This window comes from Pollicipes pollicipes, unplaced genomic scaffold (genome assembly GCF_011947565.3).
Source record: "Pollicipes pollicipes isolate AB1234 unplaced genomic scaffold, Ppol_2.1 Scaffold_7261;HRSCAF=8764_pilon_pilon_pilon, whole genome shotgun sequence".
Lineage (NCBI taxonomy): Eukaryota > Metazoa > Arthropoda > Thecostraca > Pollicipedomorpha > Pollicipedidae > Pollicipes > Pollicipes pollicipes.
In genome coordinates, this window is record NW_023597054.1 from 10,889,070 (window position 1) to 10,911,669 (window position 22,600).

At 50.3% G+C, this 22,600-nt stretch overlaps 1 protein-coding gene across 1 annotated transcript; it reads left to right on the forward strand.

Annotated features, from left to right (window-relative positions):
• Positions 1-6,582: 6,582 nt before the first annotated feature.
• Positions 6,583-9,254, forward strand: LOC119112273 (octopamine receptor beta-2R-like). The gene has a single exon (XM_037236380.1). It carries the CDS (start codon positions 7,117-7,119, stop codon positions 8,557-8,559), a length of 1,443 nt encoding a protein of 480 aa, XP_037092275.1. The 5' UTR covers positions 6,583-7,116; the 3' UTR covers positions 8,560-9,254.
• Positions 9,255-22,600: the final 13,346 nt, after the last annotated feature.

A 22,600-nucleotide genomic window follows, 5' to 3' on the forward strand; every position in this document is an offset into this window, starting at 1 on the left:
TGCATGCCAGCCATCAAAGAGAAGAGCGAACGAAGAGAAAAACACAGCAGACGGTATGCTGGCCAGGCTTAGGCCTCAGCGACTCCCGCATAGTGAAGGCCTGCCCGGAGTACCACCTGTACGCGCCGAGGCAGCAGAAGGAGCCAATTTGCAGATGCCGCCGCTTGCGAGAGCTTTTGAAGCCGTCTCAGTGAATCTGTTTTTCGAGTGTGATGGGCGCAAGCAAGGCCTGTCACACGGGTAAGTCAGCGCCCGCTCATCAACTGACGGGAAGTGTGGTACAGGCCTTCGCGTCTACTGCGGTGCCGAAGCGAGCGATGCCGAGGTGCTTCTGAGCGACGGGGACCTCAGTTTACTGCCAAGAAGACAAGCAGCTTGCTGAAGAAGTGGGCTGTTAAACACCAGATGCTCTAACCGCATTAGCATCAGGCCAACGAACATGGTGAAGTGACGATTAAGGCCGTCGATCAGCTCATCAAGAAGGTAGCCACCGGCGGCAACCTTGATGCCAACGTGTTCGCTGCGGGGTTGCTGGCGCTGCGCAACTGCCCTTGAGCGGGCGAACGTTCTCTGGCTCGAAATCTCATGTCGGGCCTCCCCTGAGATGAACTGTTCCGGCACATCCCCGTTCGTATGTCCAGTGTTTGCAACAGCGCGCCGACGAGTACGACAGCGCGTAACAGAGCAGCGGCGCAAAGAGGCGGAACAGTTCAACGCCTCCGTGTGTTCGCACCGACCTCTGCTCACGGGTCAGCAGGTGCTGATGCAGCAGCCGAAGCAGGTGCATTCAGGGACAGCACCGGCATCACCAGCGGAGTCAGACGGAATGTATGCCATATACTCGCCTCGCCAGCAGCATGACGCCCAGAAAGTAGTATATTCCATCGCGAGTCGGCCCCAGTGGCCGACGCGCTTACAAACCTATCAAATACCATCGAGATCAGCCAGAAACATCGCAGCTCCCTGATTCCTCGCCAAATTATCACCAAGCCAATGAAAATGCTGGAGATGCGATGAAGGCCATCAATCAGTTCATCAAGATGGCAACCACCGGTGGTCCTTGTTCGTTCACGGTGTCCATAGATCACAGTCCACGGCCAGCCGACACCAGCTGTTGCAGGCCGCGAGATCTGCGCCGGTTGCGACAGCTGATCGGCCGTCTCCAGCTCTGGGAGGCGCACCTGCTGAAGCGGCGGTGTCCCGGGTTGGACCAACCGCATTAGCTGTAACTCTGGTGCCACCTGCTGGCAGCGGTGCGAATTGCTTAGACGTTTCCCGCCGCATTCCCGAGGCGCTCGACGGCCCGCGGCACAGTGCGGGATACGCAATCGGCGCAAAGCCGAAAAACTCCAGGATCGAGCGAGTATGTATTCTTACGAGTGACATGTGTGTCACGATGTATGGTGTGTTCGCGTTGGTGTTGATTCGGATGCGTGCAGGGAGCAGGTCATTTTGTTGTGCCCTGCGGGAGAGGGAACGTGTGTTCTGGTCTTGTTGTGATGTTGCGCTATGCGCCCAAGAGGCGAATATGATATTTTAAGCAAGTAAAGCATTGTTCTGTCGCACCAGTTGGCAGCACTGTGGCCGTACCCACTTGGTTTGTACTAACACAGTCGCGTACCTGGGATCCCCGCGTATGCACGCCCCCTGAGCTGGAAGCGGACCTCGAGGCCATGGACACCCCCTGAGCTGGCAGCGGACCGCGAGGCCATGGATGCTCCCTGAGCTGGCAGCGGACCGCGAGGCCATGGACGCCCCCTGAGCTGGCAGCGGACCGCGAGGCCATGGATGATCTCTGAGCTGGCAGCGGACCGCGAGGCCATGGATGCTCCCTGAGCTGGCAGCGGACCGCGAGGCCATGGATGCCCCCTGAGCTGGCAGGGCACCGCGAGGCCATGGATGATCCCTGAGCTGGCAGGGAACCGCGAGGCCATGGATGATCCCTGAGCTGGCAGCGGACCGCGAGGCCATGGATGCTCCCTGAGCTGGCAGCGGACCGCGAGGCCATGGACGCCCCCTGAGCTGGCAGCGGACCGCGAGGCCATGGATGATCCCTGAGCTGGCAGGGAACCGCGAGGCCATGGACGCCTCCTGAGCTGGCAGCGGACCGCGAGGCCATGGATGATCCCTGAGCTGGCAGCGGACCGTGAGGCCTCGTGAGCCGCCACCAGCAAAACAACTGGGCTATGGCTGTACGATATGGGTGGGATCAGCTACAATCGACTTGATGCGCCTAGAGCGTATTCAGCATACAATCTTAATGTGACTGGCGTAAGGTCTTGCAAACCTTTGATAAACGTCACCCAAGAATGCACGACGAGTCCCCTACCTCTTTACAACATTCGTTTCATCAAATCCCGGTTTGCTTCCGGACCAACTCATGTTTCAAACAGTTTTACGGTAAAGGCTGTATGCCGCTGAACGTATGCCCACTTTTTGGGCTCTCCCTGGGCAAACCGTAGGGTCATGTCCCTCTGGGAAATCCCACCCGACAAAGTTATAATTGTCTTTGTCCTGGACAGTGTTTTTTGTTGAGTGAACTTTTTGGCATTGATCACCTGTTCTTAAAAAATAAACGTGCAAACGAACAAAACAAAGCAAAACAAAACTATGCACAAACTCTTAGTGTTTTTTTTTATGCGCCGCGTCATGGCCCGTTTTCAATGGGGCATCGGGGTAAAAGGCATCTTTTTGCACGCGCGTTCTTTTCTCTTTTCTCTCTCTTTTCACTCGCACGCTTGCTCACACACACACACACACACACACACACACACACACACACACACACACACACACACACACACACACACACACACACACACACACACACCACACACACACACACACACACACACACACACACACACACACACACACACACACACACACACACACACACACACACACACACACACACACACACACACACACACACACACACACACACACACACACACACACACACACACACACACACACACACACACACACACACACACACACACACACACACACACACACACACACACACACACACACACACACACACACACACACACACACACACACACACACACACACACACACACACACACACACACACACACACACACACACACACACACACACACACCACACACACACACACACACACACACACACACACACACACACACACACACACCACACACACACACACACACACACACACACACACACACACACACACACACACACACACACACACACACACACACACACACACACACCACACACACACACACACACACACACAACACACACACACACACACACACACACACACACACACACACACACACACACACACACACACACACACACCACACACACACACACACACACACACACACACACACACACACACACACCACACACACACACACACACACACACACACACACACACACACACACACACACACACACACACACACATGTTCTTTACCAAATATGTTTTAGTTTTGAATAATAATTTTGCTTACCCCTGTTCACTCGTGACCATGCTGTATTGATCCCTGGTGCATAAGGGCCTGAATGGTCAGAATGTTTTTTTCCGTGATGTTTGTGGTAGGTAACTGATAGTCTTATTTAGAGTCATAACGCTCGAAATGTTTTCTCGGCTTAGCCGCCCGCGGCCCGTTTAGCCCTTAGCGTAGCACCGTGCTTCAGGTGGTAGGATTTAGTAAGTGAAATGCATCATTAGATTTGATTTTATCGGTATTTATAGCATTGCTTGCACGGATTCCGCACATATTCTTTTTTAGTCTGTCTTAGTTTTCGATACTATTTTGCCTACCCCTATTCAATTGTGACCATGGTCATGCATGAGCACAGCTTTGAGATTTCCATTTTTTCAAAACTATCAACGCTTGCTCGAAAATGTTATTTGGCCAATAGCTACTATCATATTGAAGTTCCATTATGTTTGACATAAGAGCCATCAACCCATCGTGCCAGATCTGTTTCATTATTTTTGCATCTCGGTCCTGTGCCTATGACGAGCTGGAATATACGTGAGCTGCTTTCTAATCAGTGATGAATGCATGATGTCGAACATGGGGTGAATTAAAGCATACTGTCAGACGGTAAATGGTAGGGCAACATTTCTGTTCCACATTGTCATACGTGTACTCGCCTCTGACGATGCCTCAGATCGGTGGCAGATGTAGATTATAGGAAGCAGATGAGGTCGGAAGCCGAACGCCTATTCAGCACGGCGTTGAAATTGCATACAAACTATAACGACGGTTCATTGCTAATGTTTCTGCACCTGGCACTGGCACTATAACATGATGCATCGCCCCCCCCCCCCGCTCATGGCATTTAACCGCCATCATAGCCACATTTTTGTTCCTAAGCGACCTGCTTCAAATTGCCTAACTTCTGACCCATCTTATGTCATCGCCCTATGTTACACATCTGTTTATCCGTTCCTATCACCTCCATTATCCATGGGATCGATTACGAGCTAAACTGGGTTTAATGGGCAGGTCATAACGTGGCCGGCAATAGACCATAAACTATGACATAAGTACACATGCAATGATTTCAGCAGTGGAACAGGCCTCAGCAAATCATGCTATTAATGGTTGTCGCAACCCTTCGCATTTTTTTCTGCGCCGCGAACATATTCCAAAGACTTTGACGTTCCCAGCGAATGATTATGCTAAACTCCGGTGCAATATGTGCGATACAAAAACGTACTTCGATTAAACAGAGGTTTTCGGCATCCGGGAACAATCTGACAGTGAATGCCCACTACAAATCAGACCCAAGGGTGCCGTTGAGCAAAAACGGATGCGAAAAGATTGCCATTACGTGTCAACTTTATAGTAGGAGAAGGCTTATAAATTAAAATTTCAACGCGCTGTTTAGAATGGTTTTACAAGAAACCTTAGAGGAAAGCACGACTTCCGCAGCCGCAAGTATTTACATTTGTAAATACTTGCGGAATTGTACACAATTCCGCAAGTATTTACAATTGTAGCTGTCACACTTCTGCGCATCAACCATCGAGGCCTTAATGTGTTTGTTGTGGTCTCGTTAGAAAAAATAACATCTCTTTCGAGTCATATGTGAATCTTGTCCCATAAAAAGCTACAATATAGAAAAATGCGCAGTTTTTAAACCGGAAATCATGATTTCAAAGAGCACCAAACGGGAAAAGTGTTATTAATTTGATTGGCACCACAACCGATCATTAAAAAAAATACCACCCATAAATGGGTTTTAACACCCACCCTGTTGCACATAAGCCGGTGGTCTGATGAGTGGTGTGGTGTTGTTCTTGCGCCGCCGGCACAGGCAGGTGCGGCGCGTCTCGGTCGGACTCGCCCTCACAGAGCGCGTGACTCCGGGGAACGACGCCCCAATTGCGTTACGGTGGCGCCAAGGTAGTCGCTACCGTATTGATGAGGGCGGTCAAGCGCAAATGGACCCTGCCCACAGTTCGCAGGGCAGAGGTCAGCCCGGCGCCGTTTGTTCGCTACCATACCCAAAATGTGTCAAGTTCTTATTCAAGTTCACAAATTTGCCATTACGGCTGTTAGCCTTCAAATGGCACTGGGCGAAAGAGCCCCAGCTATTTGAACACTCCTGCCACCAGCTAGAAATACATTCAATTTACTCCGAGAGGATATCGGGCGTGATGCAAGCGACCTCACTTCAGCTGAGTAGCCGAGTAGTTCTGATCAACTCGACCCAGTTCTCAGCGACTCCGCCGGGTTCCCAAAAAACTTCAACAAGCCGCTCTCCTGCTGAGTGGCAATTCACTTTCCCCCAGCTAGGCCTTTCCTCATGAAAACAATCGCCGAATAGATGGCCGCGGGTGTCGCGTGCGTCGGTTTAATTGATTGCTGTCGGCGGTCTCCCATCGTTGCCGATCTTGCGAAGATCGAGGCCAGGGCCTGGCGTTCCCGCCTCCAGCCGTCGAATATCGTATTACACCTGTCACGAACCGAGTGGGCACGTACCGGTACGCCGAGGCCAATTAGTGTGGCTGCCGGTACAGCTGGCGACCGAGGCGGCCGTCGAGCGATCGATGGCCGTGCGCGCCGCTGGGCCGCTGGGCCGGCCGCACGTGGAGCGGCCGCGGGGCGTCAGTCGTTCGGGCAGGCCGGCCTCCGCTGGTCCCCGCGGACACGGCGGCCAGCCGACGCCGCCGACGGCGCGGCGGCACCGACGTCGGCGTGCAGCTGTTGATCCGCTCACACGGTCGTCAGCAGCAGCCAGTTCCCACGCAGTGTCGCGCGTGCGGGACCCAAGGTGCGGCGTGGTGAGGGGTCCGCGTCCGAGGTCAGGTGCAACTGGTCTCTTCGGCGCAGCGGCCGATTGCGGCGGCCCACGGGGCACGGCAAGGCTCGGCGGGTCTGGAAGGCTTCTCGGCGCCGAGCTCGTGACGCGGCGGCTTCGCCGAGGCTGGATCGCCGCTGCGTCGGACGTCGCCGCTCGCCAGCGCCCGCCGTCAGCAGCAATCGGCTCTGTTCTGGAAGCCCTTCCACGTCTGTCAGCCGAACGATCGGCTCCCTAGACAGCGCCCGGCCGGCACGGCGGCGAGCGGGCCCACCGTGCCAGCGCCTTAAATTATTCCCTGTTGTCATGGGCAGATCGATCCCGTGAGCAATGATCATCGAAAACTGGCGCGAACCCATAGCAACGGCGACACGGCCTTGGTGCGAAGACGGCAGAACTCCGGGCGGTCAAAGCGAAAGGACGGCGGAGCACAGCTGAGGGCTTGCATTGCTCGACGGAGACCGTCTCGATGGCGAATGAATCAATCATGGTGGTCCAAATTTAGGCGCCATCGATTTGAAAACTCTGCATTCCACAGAACTGCAAAGTGGTTCACGAAACGGCCTGCGGGGCGCATAAAACGTTGAAATCACGCAAAGTCTTCGAACGTGAGCACAGGCCAGCACGTCGCTGAGGTTCCCTAAGGTCCGCATCGCCCGCCTGGCAGGTCACCGATCGTTTGGCGCGGCCCGCAGCCGCGTCGAGCCGAGTGTCGACATCGCCGCGACCCGGCGGGCCGGGCGCCGCCGTCGGTGGAGTGGGTGTCCGCTCGGCGGATCATGGCATGGCTGTGGCGGGCGTGAGCAGCGCGCCTGACGTCTTCACCGGTTCGCCGCCGCTCCAGCTGGACTCGCTGCCGGCCCACGGCTCGCTTAACGACACGGCCCCGGCCGCCGCGCTCGGCACCCAGCTGCTCAAGATCGCTGCCATGACTTGCATCATGCTGCTGTCCGTGCTCGGCAACCTGCTGGTGATCGTCAGCGTGCTGCTGCACCGGCGCATCCGCGTCGTCGCCAACTACTTCGTGGTGTCGCTGGCACTCGCCGACATGCTGGTGGCGCTGTGCGCCATGACCTTCAACGCCAGCATCCAGATCACGGGCCAGTGGCGCTTCGGGCCGGTCATGTGCGACGCCTGGAACTCGTTCGACGTGTTCTTCAGCACCGTGTCCATCCTGCACCTGTGCTGCATCAGCGTCGATCGCTACTTTGCCATCCTGCAGCCGCTCGAGTACAGGACGCACATGAGCAAGCGCACGGTGGCGGGGATGCTAGCCGCCTCCTGGATGGCGCCCGTCACCATCTCCTTCATCCCGATCTTCCTCGGCTGGTACACGACGCGCGAGCATCTCAGCTTCCGCGCCCGCCACCCGGAAACGTGCGAATTTATCGTGAACGAGGTGTACATGCTGGTGTCGTCGAGCGTGTCGTTCTGGATCCCGGGCGTCGTAATGGTCTGCATGTACAGTCGCATCTACCAGGAGGCGCGCAAGCAGCACCGCGCCATCAGCCGCACCCCCAGCACCATCAACTTCCCGGGCGCTGACTGCGTGGTCCACCTGGACGACATCACAGAGGAGGAGCTGACACTGGCACTGACGGCGCTCAAGACCATCCAGGACGGCCCGGCGGCGGCGGCGGCGGCGGCGGCGGCGGCGGCTGAGCCCGGCGTCAATGGTCAGGCGAGCGGCACAGCATCGCGTGGCGACCGGCAGCCCACGCTGCCACGACACCTGCACAAGAAGGCCTCCACCGTGTCCTTCTTCAGTGACACGGTGTCGGAGCAACCGCGCAAGTCGTCCAACACGTCGCGGCTCTGTCGTTTGCGCTTCTCCACCGGCCACATGTTGCGCGAGCACAAGGCGGCCAAGACGCTGGGCATCATCATGGGCTGCTTCGTGCTGTGTTGGCTGCCGTTCTTCGTGTGGTACGCGACGGCTACTCTGTGTGGTAACCTGTGTCACATTCCGCCCGTGCTGGTGGACGTGCTCTTCTGGATTGGCTACTTCAACTCCACGCTAAACCCCATGATCTATGCGTACTTTAACACCGAGTTCCGCGACGCCTTCCGAGAGACGCTGGCTCTGCTGCTCTGCTGCCGGCGCGTGCGGTCGACCGCTTACGACGCCCGGAACGGCGCCGCCTCGCTGAGGTCAGAGAGACTGGACCGGTCGCTGGAGCCCGGCCCCTCCGCCGGCTGGCGGGAGGACGCCAGGCCTTCCGTGTGATGTCGCACACAGCGGTGCCCGCCCGGCCTCGACGCCGACCAGGTCCCTAGCGCTCCTCGCCGTAAGCAGCGGTGGCTCTGCCGCGAGCGGTACCTCACAGGCGAGGCGAGTGGTCGAGGGACGCGTCCGCCATTCTGTCGGCTGAACTCGATGATTCAGCGCTATCTGTTTCGGACATGTCGATACGTGCAATTCTATTTCGAGGTGTGTGTGTGTGTGTGAGGTGTGTGAGGTGTGTGAAGCATGCGAGTCTCACACGTGCCGGCGCGCGCGGTTCCGTAATACGTATCAACTGCGTAACACGTACCAACAAAGTCCCTGCGTCGTTACAGGCCAACCCGAACCCAGCACCAGGCCAGGCTGGACCCGGGAGCATTTGCGTGGCTCCATAACGGGCGCGTTGAAGTGTATGATGCCACGCGTCGCGCCGAACGCTCGGCCGGGTCGCGGCCGAAGCTGGCGGCGACTCGCGTCGCATTCATCGCCACGGCGTGCTGACCTAGCGCCCGGAGCGTGTGACCCGCCCCGTCAGCGGATGTCAGCACGAGCCAGTGATTCGTGGGAGACCGCGCAGGGCGTCTCCGCTGGTTGTGACGTAACGCGCGACATGATCACCACAAGTCAGCGGCTCACCTGGGCCGATGCCCCACCTGTGTATTGTTGATTATCATAGCGCTCCCAAAGGTGCTGCTAAAGCTGATTTCGTACCAATAAACTACACTTACACAAATCCATCCGTGTTTTCCTGATAGCTGTTTTACTTATTTCAGGCAGCCCTGACATCCAGTCCTGGCAGCGTACTTCAATGCTGGTCTCCAAAAACTTAGGTTGCCATGCATTGTTTCTGGGAACCTCGCCGCTGGCAATCGATTTGTCCTTTACTTTTAACACCTCTATCTGTTGTCGCGTAAACGCCTCTGTAATGTCTGTGCTTTCTTTTATTACCTCGCCTAATTATCCTCCGGGCGCTTATACGATGTCGTGCTTCTAGTTATCAGGTGTTGGTTGTGCACGATGCCGTGTCCGCAAACAAGGCCCGAAGATCCGGTTCGCTTGCTGGAAGAATGCCGGTCTGCTGCTTCAGTGAGCTACGACAAAATGACGGTTGGGCGCATGTAGGACGGACTGGTTTGACAGATTGAATATCCACGGATGACATGAATCCGCGGATGGCGGATGGATCTGTGGTGCAGTTTGGGCGAAATCAGAAAATGTTGGCAACAGACGGATTAGGACGGAATCAGATTTTAAAACTTGCCAGGCTACATGGATTAAGCGGGTTTCTATAAATTAAGTTTAACAAGATTCTAACAGAATTTACGGCGCCCATCGCAACAATCCTCTGAAATGAGCAACCCTACAAAGATGAGACTTAAATTATGGGTGGTGGAAAGGTATCCTAGACGATTGAGGCAAATATGTCGCTAAGTAGATTATTCCACAAACTAAATGCTACGAAGAAATCATGACAGTAGTTTGAGAGGTGGTTATCAGGTCATTACCTACCTTTTAAACAGGTGGCATGGCTGATTGCTAGCAATGTACCTAAAACATATGATGAAAACACCATGCACAGCCACACCATTGCCAACAGCATCAGTGACAATTGCTTGATATAAGGTAGGAAGGCCGTCAGCTCCTAGTTTTTGGCATTACGAGTTGAAAGTTCTTAAGTTGGGTTAACGAACTTCAATATACCAGGAGGCACTGGTTAAACAACGTCGTAATATCAAATGGCGATTATATTGATTATACTGAATATTTCAAGCTGAGCTCATCCTCAAGAGTATCAGGAGCCCAGAAAGGTTCAGCGAAGTCTTACGCGTAAAGAATAAGACACGTGGATCTAGAAAATGCTCTCATCTGCCCAGACACTGCGACGAATGTCAAAAATGTCGAAAGTTAAAATGATGTCAAAAGATGTAAAAAAAGATACATTACCCGAGCCCCCAACCAGACATGAGTCTGGGATCCCCCCAATCCAAAAAAGAGAACTCAGGATCGATCCCAGCGTCCAATAAGCATGGAACCATATGGGGTCCCAGATCCACCCTTGGGATCAAGGCACACATTTGCTCCGAACACCCCGCATACGAACCGTGAAAGGCTGAAAAGCCAGCAAGACAATCTGCCAAGCTGGAAGTTTACAAACTACGCTACCAAACATTAAATGAGAGCATCACTTGCCGAGTATCAGCCACCGCGAACATTGCGTAAACCTCAGGCACGTGCATTACCTAAGAACAATGCTTCAGCCAGGCCCCGTGATGGAGCTGCTGTTTATATCGCCATGCTTCATTGCTGCTTGTCGATCTGCCAAGTGTTCTTCTCGTGGTGTGAACGCTCTCAGTAAACACTTGTCTCCATATTGTTCATTAAACAGTCCCGAATTCTATAGTTTGTTTCTCCTCCATAAAATGTCCGTGGGTTACAGAATATCTCGTATGTTACGTTTTTCCGTACGCATTTCCCCATCAGCCCAGTTGTTCATGTATGGCAAATCCTACTGCCTGCTATACACATTGGGGTCCGTGGTAGTAATCTCAGTAGCATGAACTTTAACCTGGGACCACCAGTCCACGACATACTTATACTGAGGGTGCGCCCCACCCTTCTAGTTATATATTGTTCCGGTCATGTCCCCGACAATACGCTTTATCAAGACATATGCAAATTGTCATAGTGGCGCAAAATGCGTGAAATACATACATGGCGCGTTGTCCTGAAACACTGAGATCCCAAGAGACGCACCATCCAGCACCCGCTACATGGATTTCTCTACGGTCCATTGGGAATCACTGAATAGTGTGAGCAATGCTTCCTAGATTATGATGGAAATCCTTTTTTCTCACACCTTCAGTGATTCCAACAAAAGAGATTTCAAAGATTTGGTCAGTTTGATGGTCGACAGTAGCGTTCCATCGGTACATGCAGTGGATTGAACCCGAGTGTGACATTGACAGGTAGCATTACGTCACTGAAACGATATCAGTTGAGCATCTAAAGAATACGTAAATGTTCATTTGCAGCAGCTTTTCACTAAGGAAGCCGTGAACTGAAATATTTCAAGAGTCCAGCTATCTTACTTGTTTGCTGCTATTTTCAAAAATTGTTTCACCGAGATGCAGAGTGGCCGCTCTCTGTGGCGCTGCCTCCTTGGTTATATGACTTGCTTCTGTCGAATAAAGCAGAATGCGGATTTTTTCTCAAGCCTCACGATTTTGGAACAAACGCCTCAAACTGTAAAAAGTCTGCAATTCACCAAATGTCTCAGTGAGAGCAGCGAATGAAGTACCCAGATTTAAAAACGTATTCCGTTACTCTGAATATTGTCAGTGCAAGAGTGCCTGAAGTCGTTCAAAGGATTAGATCGCGTACGTTGTTTTCCGCGACATGTCACGTCATCAGTCACGTGACAGATCTTGACTCATTAATCCCTGAATGATGTTGTTCAAGGTCATCGATTCAGTTCATAATTTTTGGACCCAACATTGAATCCTGACCCACAAACGGTTCTTAAAGCCCTGCTCTTGTAGGGGGACGTAGATGGTGGAATGCACCGGGCGGCGTCGGGCTCAACGAGAGCCTCCAAGTGGGAGTATCATGTCAAAGACGCCTTCAAGCAAAGAATCTTCCAGCTATCTCTAAGCCTGGATTTCATGTACCAACAAGGTGTATTTAAAGTTTTCCAGGATAACGGGTATTTGTGGCCAGACTAAATACTCACACGGGCTTTTCTTCCAGTGCAGTTTTTTTCTAAGTGTCGTGACAAGCAAATACATCAAATTTCCCACGCCAAAACATGCTGAAGATTAGGAGCTTAAGGCATGTTGCTTAAGTTACCAGGAAGCACCATTTTATCGTCATTAGGGCTTTACGACACACTCGGTTGCTGAGGCTTTACGGCGTCCACTGTCTCCCACCCTGGCAGGAAAGGCGGGCACCGCGAGGAATCGAGCCCGAACATCTGGTTTTCCTGGACGCGCAGGGGTAAACGCATACGCCTTAACCACTACACCATCGGCGCGACCAGCGTCACCACGCCATGCTCACCAGTAGCCAGTACATGTTACTGTGCACAGGACCTGTCTCCATAGGCGAGGTCCGTGATTCCCCTTGGGAACAACTGGGCCCTACGTAAGTTCAGCCGATACCGCGGCAAAGGTCTTCATCTCTGCTATACGCTCAAACCTACACCTCGTCCAAGCCCGGACTATATGGTTGGTGTAAGACGAGAGACATGAACAGCCATGTCGATGCATATGATTTGCCATACAGGACTATTTCGAACCTAAATTTCGTTAAACCTTTTTTTGGCAGCCACATCATGAAACATTCAAAGGATATTGTATCCCATAAATCCGGTAAGGATCTTTTGATACTGAGCCCAGTTTCATTTCTAAGTCCGGTATTGTGTGAGGACTGTTGCTTACAAGCACTGAAAACAGCACGCCTTGTAAGTACTTTCAAACGAAATGGCAAAACGTCGGCAATTTGTTATTTTAAGGAGTCTACTAAGTTCTTAATGGGAGAGAGTGGCGAGTCAGTCAGATTCCAAACGCTGATTCCTAGATCTGGTTCCCGTTTCATTATAACGACACCCTGGACCCTGGTGCCGGCTGGTCCTTTCATAAACACCAGCCCCTCTTCTCTGGATCACATTTGCTCATCTTGGAACACCAGACCCTGGATTCTGGTTCCTACTGGCTCTTTCGCAAACACCAGAGTCTGTTCGTGGTTTCCATTGATTATCACAGACACCAGCTCCTGACATCTGGCTTCCAATGTTGTTTTTTCTTTCACAAAAACCAGACCTTGTTTCTTGAAAGGGTGTATGCATGAAAGTTTGTCATCGTATGTGCATTGGCTGCAGACAAAAATTATACGTAAGATCCTGGTTGTTTATGTTTCTTTGACTCCACACTGGATCTTTATTTTGGCTGGATCCTCAGAATAGTTGCAGGCTGAGTTCCATGGTTTTTGCTTGATCTGAGTCCCTTCTGATCCATCGGATTAGTGCCATGATGAGTCCTGGCTCTTGCTGATTCCCTCCTCATAATTCGGTGCTAGACCCTGGATATTACTGGGTCTCCTGCGTGATGTCCAACTGGTTTCTGGCTTCTCCCTGGTTGCAGAGCTATGAAGTGATTCCTGGTAAGAAATTTTCAGATCCATCCTCGTGTCTGGCGCGTGGCCATCTCCGAGTGTTCGGCATTATCAAGTGCTTCCTGCATAAAAGGTCAGTGTTTACAACAGTCACTGAATTTCAGCAACGATGGAGCTGAGGCCATATCTAAATTATTTAGATTTATTTTGTCCCGCTTGAAATCCGGACATTTTGAAGTGAAATTGAGATCGCGACAGATTTGTTTTGGCATTGCCGCTGAATTTTGAATAAAAAGCATTGTCCGACAGCGTAGAGACGCAATACACCCGCGGAGGCTATCATAGCCGGCCCAACCGGCGCGGCGCGGCGCTACCGGCCGACCCCGGCGCGGCACTGCCGGCGGGCCCGGCGCGGCACTGCCGGCCGACCCCGGCGCGGCACTGCCGGCTGGCCCGGCGCGGCACTGCCGGCCGGCCCGGCGCGGCACTGCCGGCTGGCCCGGCGCGGCACTGCCGGCCGGCCCGGCGCGGCACTGCCGGCTGGCCCGGCGCGGCACTGCCGGCCGGCCCGGCGCGGCACTGCCGGCCGGCCCGGCGCGGTAGCGCCCGCTCCCAGAGTGCCCGCGACCATCACAAATCTTCAATTTCAAGAGTGAAGGTATGTTTGACTGACCACATCAAGGCTAGCTTATCTACAGTAGACTGCTGACCCACTGGGGAGAAGATCTGATGTAGCGAGTGACTGCCACTCGGCAGATATAAGTGATTCATAAGAAGGGCTTCAATAATTGTTCACAATGCCATCCTCGTCTGGTGGTATTGCACACACAACACATAGCATTGCACATACCGAGCACCAGACGAGAACCGTAGTCTAAATAAGTTTTCACTGTCATTTTAGTACCTTGTCTTAATCATCCCATGAACAAGCAGTCAATAGCATTGATCAAGGTCCTTTTTACTAGATGGGGTCACCCGGTGATTCGGCCGTTAAGCCTCGTGGCCTCGCGACGTCATTGGTACGTACCAGGCGAGACCACCGTTGCTCCTAATGTTGGTTTGAGAGCTACTCCACGAGGTGAGCAAGAGTTGTCTGATTGGACAGGGTTGATGATGTCAGTAGAATAAGTGACCCCATGGGCACGGAAAGGATGACAGAGACCTGATATTAATAATACATAGCGAACGGACTGGGTCTGTCCGTGCATTATTTTGGAGAGCTGTTTCAGGTGTGAGGAGACGCCATATAATGAGCAACGCCGGAAATGCTATGCAAATCCCTCGACTACACGTCAAAGCGACAACCCGAACATGAATTTCAGCGTAATCGGGGACTCCTGAGCCATACAGTAAAACTTAGGAACAGTGCACGTTGGCTGTGCCGCTGGTACAGTCCACTGAATACATAAATGAACGGGATATAAATACATTTTGCATCCTTGCGTCATATTAAAACCGCCTTATGGTATACCTAGATCTGACAGCAATGAGTTAAAAAATCGGCTGCACTTAGCATAACCACGTGCTTTTTGTCTGATATACACCGCAATATTTGACAAATGGCAACAATTTGACAAACGAGCATTCTATACTCCAGAATATTTGACAAATGACACGTAAGAAAGTGTTATGGCAATAATTTTCGCACCTATAATGTTAGCTGCACTGAAGTCAACCATAGCTACTGACTTGGCTCTGCCGTGACTCTGAGCCACTGACTCTGCCATGAGATAAGACGTTTTACTGCACCACCAATGCCATCGTATGGCATTTTGATTTTAAGGCTGATTGCTTTTGCCCAACCTTCAGGTCCTGGAGATGGACGAACACACATAATGAGTAAGCGCCACTAGCCGTGCAATTACACACCACGATGGCTTCACAGCGAAACATTCGTGACAACCAACAGGGGGTATCTGAACATCATAACTCAGATATCGGCCCATGATATATTGTGAGGCGCAGGATACGCGAATTTATCAAACAAGCATTCCTTATATTAGCCGTCTTCACGATGGATCACATTGGGAAACTTCTCAATATTCTTAAAAGCTTTTGATCGTTTTTTTCTAACCATAGATCTTTTCTTAAAGATTTTGTGCTAAAGATATTTTGTAGATAAATGTACATATATTTAATATATATATATATATATATATATATATATATATATATATATATATATATCCCTCCCTCTCTCTCTCTCTCTTTTATATATATATATATATACATAAACATTTTTAAAAGACATATAACTTGGTATGAACAAAAGGCATAGGCTGGGAAGCGGATACAAAAGGTCTCATTCAATGTAGCAAACTTATTCTTAGTTGAATACATGTGGTTTCCCTATTGCATGTTAATAAAATTGCATAAAAACAGTATGTTCCTTGTCGAAGTGCTAAGTCATAGAAGCATTTCAAAAAATTAAAAACTTTTCAGTGCATTCATCCATCGTGAAAACAGCTATTGTCGAAACTCGATATTTCGCGCTCCTGGCCACAAGTAAACAAGCTTAAGCAAAAAAGTTTGATCAAAGAGCAACGACACGTTAATTCAGGTAATGCTCCCAATTTATGCAGCCACTACCTCGTCCTAAAAAAGCCAAATGATCACCCATTCGAGCTCTCGCTTCCTAACACCTGATGCGTGGTGTCATGGGAAGGGCTATACGAAACGCAGGCGGCCACGACGAAAGATTACGATGACATACCGAGCATTAGGTTAAGCAGTTACTTACCACGAACATCGGGCACTATGACACATGGCACAAACTCCGCGAAAATCCAGGGTATTCGGGTTCTTTCGTCCTGTCACCCAATACACATCACTACTGATGGCTGCCTGAGACACAGGCGGCCAAGCCGATAGGTTTCAATGACTCGTGCCGAGTATCGAAAAAGAAAATAGGCTGTCAACGAGTGTCGGGGTTTATCGTAACTAGTAGATACTTAGTTCTAAACGCGCATTGCATTAAAAATGTTGTTTAAATCGGGCTTCAAGACAACGTTTGCTTGTTGCGCCTCAGCCGGAGATTGCATATTTCCAGTGCGGTGGTCTTGAGGTAAGCGTTGTTTGTTGTTAAAGATTTTGTGTTAAAATTCAGATTTAAAGAATATAAAGAAGACACAAATGGTGCTCGTAAGTTTAGTGCAATGTTCCTGGTAAGTAAATTTTAGCTAGCACTCGGTTTTGGTCACCGTAACTTTCCGGCTCAGCCACCCCTGTATCGTGCAGTCATTAGTGTGGTTCCGTGTATCGCGTGATAGGATATGGAAGCTCGAATGAGTATTTTTTTGTCATTGTTGTTGACATCTGATAGGCCGCCGTGTGTTGGCAAAATCGGAACTTTTTCTAGGTTCACGTGGCTTGTTTTTGTTTAGTTGTCTTTTTTGCTTGACCTTGTTCACTTATGACTATGAGCATAGCTTTGAAATGTCGAGTATTAACAAGATATATATATATATATATATATATATATATATATATGGCAATAATTCCATACAATTCAGTCGAGCAACAACAGAAAACTTGGCCGCAAAATCTTTGATGGTAATGCAGCGAAGAGAGGGGGTCAGTACGGGCTAATAAGTATATTCCAAAACGGCTCGTCGTGTGGTCGTGATGACCATGCCGCTTAACCGCCACATGAACACCTGGGAAATGAGGCATCTTTTGCATGGATATACGCAAATCTTCGTTCTTGACTATAAAGTTATTGCGGAGCTGAGGCAACCTGGAAAGCAATACGGAATCCGCTGCGCTCACCCGAGCGTGTACAATGTGAAACAAGCGCACTCGTTGCACACTGGCAAGGGCAGTCAGATAAAAACACGCAAGAAGAAAGCACCTATCACTGGAACGATTGTGAATGTTTCGTATGTACAACATGGGATCATGCTGAGTTCGTCGGACTGCGAGGGTTCCTTCAAGGTATCCAGTGAAGCAGAGATACTCGAGCAAGCTCCTGACAGCCGGCATCGCCCACACGAAACATTTCAGACACTTGTATTGCAAGCGCTCGATTCGATCCACATGCACTTCAGCTGTGCTTTTCGAGATCACACCGCAGTGCTCTAACACGGAACGTCATTCGCCAAATGGGCTACCAAGATGGCCCAAAGGCTGCACCCAGGTCGGAACGTGCCGTCCATTCCCGTCCGAACAGGTGTCACTAGTAGTCCCAGTGGCCTGTTGCCTTTCGATACGATGGAGTCCACATGAGTTCGAAAGTTGGCTTGTCGTTCAGTAAAACACCGAATTGGCCCATTAGTCACGCATTCAATCGCCATCCTGTCTGTCGAATAAACACCGAATCTATCGGCGAGCGGCGCCGCGTTATGGCCAAATCCCACATTTTGATGGGTTTAACGTGAGGTCCCACAAGTTTGCCAAATCACGTAGGGAATTGGGCTCGTGCTCGAGAGAGGCGGCATCTGCTTGATCATCACTTCTGTGATCGGACTCCACGTCGATTTTAACAACATATTTTAATTTTTCATGCACCGCTATTGTTGCAGTTTTTCCTCATAATGCTGCTGTCCAAATGTAAAACCCCATATGTTGTTTTTTGGCTAGTTTGAGTTGTTTATGTCATCTGATTCGTCCACTCATGCAAAATTCGGTTATTTAAACAATCAGTTGAAAATTTTACAAACTCTTAGCCCCTTCTTTTCGCCAAGCAGTTGCGAAAATCTCCACTTATGGTTAAAATGTCAGAATTCAACATGAGTAGACGAATTAGATGACATAAAAACGCAAAATGGCCAGAAGTGAACATATGGGGTTTTACCTTTCGACGGCAGAATGCGTCCGTCCGCTTCAGTTCGTCAGTTCACACGGCCTGTAACAGTCAGGTCGTATGCTAGGCATCGCAACTATGTTGGTGTAATCGTCGCTTCAGATGTATACTCAGTGCCACATTTCTGACAATAAGGGCTTAAATATTAGACTCTGGTGACAGTGGACACAGTTATGAAAATAATCACAGTAATCCCTGATCTGTCCTTAACAACCCATCTAATCTTGCGTATGACGTTCAACATACGGCATTCTGGCGTTTCTTCTGAGTGTAGCAGTTTTACTTGAATTGTTTAGGATAAATTTTACACATAAATATCATACGTAATGTGAACAACGCAACACATGATGATTCAATCCGCATCAGAGTGTTGGAATAACGGACTTTTACTCTGGGGATGTAGATTTCTCCGGGGTTGATGGGCAGTAGGATTTTTTAAAGAGAACTGCGAGTAGAGTCCCTTCTCACTATCTCCGCTGTACGCAACGCGATGTAAAATGTGAAATGAAGATATCTGATCTGATAGATGATTTAAAATGCGAAAAATTAAAGGTATTCGACCTTCAGTATAACAGGCAAGCACTGATCAAAGGAACGTCTTGTGTTGTAGCAGAACGCATTGTGCTGCGCAGGACGCAGAGCGTCTTGCGCTACCAGCAGAACGTCATGTGCTGCGCAACGTGAGCAAGGCGATAGCAGACGCGAGAATGATCAATTATCTCTTCTCTACTCTGGTAGTGAGTACTCTGGCATAGCGTACACACTTAAAGTCAAAAATCACATCTCTTTAAAGGAATTTGCAGTGACATACGTGTTTGATGGCCGCCACATTCTGTCCCTGTCTTGCAAAAAATTACAAACATTTTGGGTAGACACCCGTCAAAATGAGCCTGACTACTCATCTCTGCGGCTGCCATGATCCAATGGCACCCGGCATAGGCTGTCGTATGTTTTTCACAAGAATGGTTTCTACAACAATGGTATTGCCTGTATCTCGGCCAACTGCTAGCGTCGCTGTGTCTCAGACAGTCTCGATATCCTCCAATGGCTTGTGGACGTTGATAGCATACACCGTGCAGCTGGTTCCACAAGCCCTATCTTCTCCGATTTCCAAGATCTGACGCCAATCTTTAAAAACGTCCACCATTCGCGCTCGAGTCCGCGTGACCGGCTGCACGTACCGCCCGACACTTTTGCGAATACAGTCGCCATCCGTTCTCTGTTCCGCCAAGCGTCTTCATCCCGTGTCGCTGCATCGCCCCAGCAACCGTCTTCCTCCCGTATCGCTGCATCGCCCCAGCAAGCGTCTTCATCCCGTGTCGCTGCATCGCCCTAGCAACCGTCTTCCTCCCGTGTCGCTGCATCGCCCCAGCAACCGTCTTCATCCCGTGTCGCCGCACCGCCGGGTTCTTGAGACGGCTTGACAGTCTCGCGAACGGTTTGAGCCTTGTGTTATGCAACGAGCTCTTTGTTCCGCCTTCACTTCCCTTAATGGGCAGCTCTCGTGGCAGGAACGCAGCAGTTCACAAGGAACGATGTATTAATGCTTACTCGCAGCGAGGCCTGATCAACGACTCCTGCTTGCCCTCGGGTCACGGTCCGCGTCAACTAGCACAGAAGGCACCACTGGTCAAGACCCAGCACTCCTCATCAGCACACTTCATATCTGCTGTCAGTCGAATGAGGACGACTCTGTTTTGTTCATTGCAATTATTCATCAGAAGTCACACCGCACCACGACACCTCGAAGGCAAATGCCTCAAAACTTGTACAGCACAACGTTTCAAAGATTGCACTTCTTGTTGCTGAAAACTGCGTGCTTGAGCTTGATGACATAATTGTTTGCGAATGCTTGGTTATAAAAAGCTGGTGCCGGGCCAAACAAATCAGGTTCAAATACCATCAATGCGCGAATAAGATGTGTTCATCTCACGGGCTCTTGTAAATCTTGACGTCTTTTTTACGCAGTGCTCAAGGCCGACTTTGCCAAATACCAACTGCGTTTTGTCGCCATAGACGCTATACAGTGCACTCAGCGGCTGAGGCTATACGGGCGTCGCCTGCCTATCAACCCAACAGGAAAAGCGGGCACCGCGGGAAATTCAACCCCCGGGCCTCTGGTTTGCACTGAACGCGTTTTCAGCGCAATATGCTGCAAATGCTGACATCTGTGTGTGTAAATGCTTTCGTACAGATCGCATACAAATCATCCGCCTAAGTATTGTATGACCTTCGCCGTACGTGAGACGTACATCAAGGCCAGGATAGCTCTCGGTAGAACACTAAATCGCAACTTGGGTGTGAGGAGAACGACGGAAGGAATTATAGCCAAAAGCCAATATCTCCGTAATTCCTTCACGTGTACCAATTTCGTCGTGTCTGTGATTGAGGGCATGGAAGATAAACTGCTCCGGATATTGGACGGCGCCACGGGCTGCCTTAGTCGTCTCTGTTCATCCGGCGGTGTCCGGCACCACGCCCGCTTCAATCCGGGTGACATTTTCACTTCCGTGAGCGAAGCTCGCGTCGCCCGCAGCCCGGCCGTGTCGCGCGCTTCCGGCCCGGCCCCGGCAATGCTGCAGCTCTCAGCTGCGACAGTGCAGTCGACTCCAGCGAAGACGAGATGCATCACGACAAAGCTCATAACGTAGTGCCGGCTGTCACCAAGGCTGCAACCGTCAGGCTGTTGCCTTGACATTTGCGCACGGCATGGACCAATATCGAGTCTGGCTCTTGCGCCACAGCCCCGAGATGAATGCTGTCCTAGTTCACGGCTACACGACCCAACGTTTGTTGCAGCTGTGGGCTTATTTGTGGACATACGTAACTACTCAAGTGAAATTAGCATTACGACCTCCGAGGACGGCTCTTGCATTCCCCGTTCGCAATGCTAGAAAACATCTTTTGCTTGGCCAAACATTATGGTGTCTACCTGTCCGTTCATATTTCTGTGTACAGCCAGATAAACATAGGTCATATAACTACATCAGTGTGCCACCTGCGACGCGTGCGTAATGCGACTGTTCTGAAAAAAGTTTCAGGTTTGTTTAAACTACAGAAAGGCGGCTTAGCGCTTTCTGCTGCGCCTCCGCAGTTCGTGCATTGGTATCTTAATATATCTGACCGGCAGTGATTTGAGGAAAACGTTTTGTACAGGGTTACCTGAATTCGAACGTCCTTACCCTGTCAGGGGTCTCAAAATTTGAAGTAAGTCTGCATATATATATATATATATATATATATATATATATATAAATGATTTCGCAGAACCCTCTCTTTCGTGCATGTTGGGTTAAAAATGACTGCTGATTCAACATTGACGAGTTTTTATGCATCGTCTTAATTTCCTGGCTTTTGACTAGCATTATCGTTTAGATCAAAGACTGTTTGCACAAAATCACCCATATGTTCGTCGCTCTTTAAATTATTACGTTTCGAGATTCGATCTCATTGTCGGAGGATGCTGAATGGCAAAATAAATATGTTTTGAGTTTTAAAAGACAAAAACTGTGCACTAATATCAGAAAACATCTTTTGGTACAGAGAGCACAAATGAAGCATGGCTATTTGAAGTAAGACAAATCCTATTTTTACTTTGATACATATCGAATACAATGGTAGTGGACAAGGACACAAACCTATTGCCAGAATCACATTAATAGGGTTCACTGCCCATCACCCAATAATTCAAGGTTTGTACAAGAGTTTGTGTGTCTGTTTAGGGCTGGAGAGAGTTCGTTACTGAATATACTCCCCCAAATTTGAAGGTGTCTTCCGTCATTGCGCACTCGTAAAATGTCAGTGCTGTCTGTCAGTTGTCGCGTCAATGTCCTCTCGCGTTCGTGTCGCATGTGGTTCAGAGGTGCCCTGTCACGCAAGTGCGTTGTCAGGCGTCGTGCTCGTGTCGCATGTGGTCCAGAGGTCCCTGTCACCTAAGTGCGTTGTCAGGCGTCGTGAGGGTATCTTTGGGTCACACCAACGCAGTGTATGAAACGAAGTTTGCAACCTTCAGTGTCGCATTTGAATGCATACGCTGTATTGTGCATTTTAGTTCATCGGGTTTGTCTGGGCTGTTACCATATGTCTTGGCTATGAAGTTTGCATCATTAACGTATATTTATTTACGAACTCTCT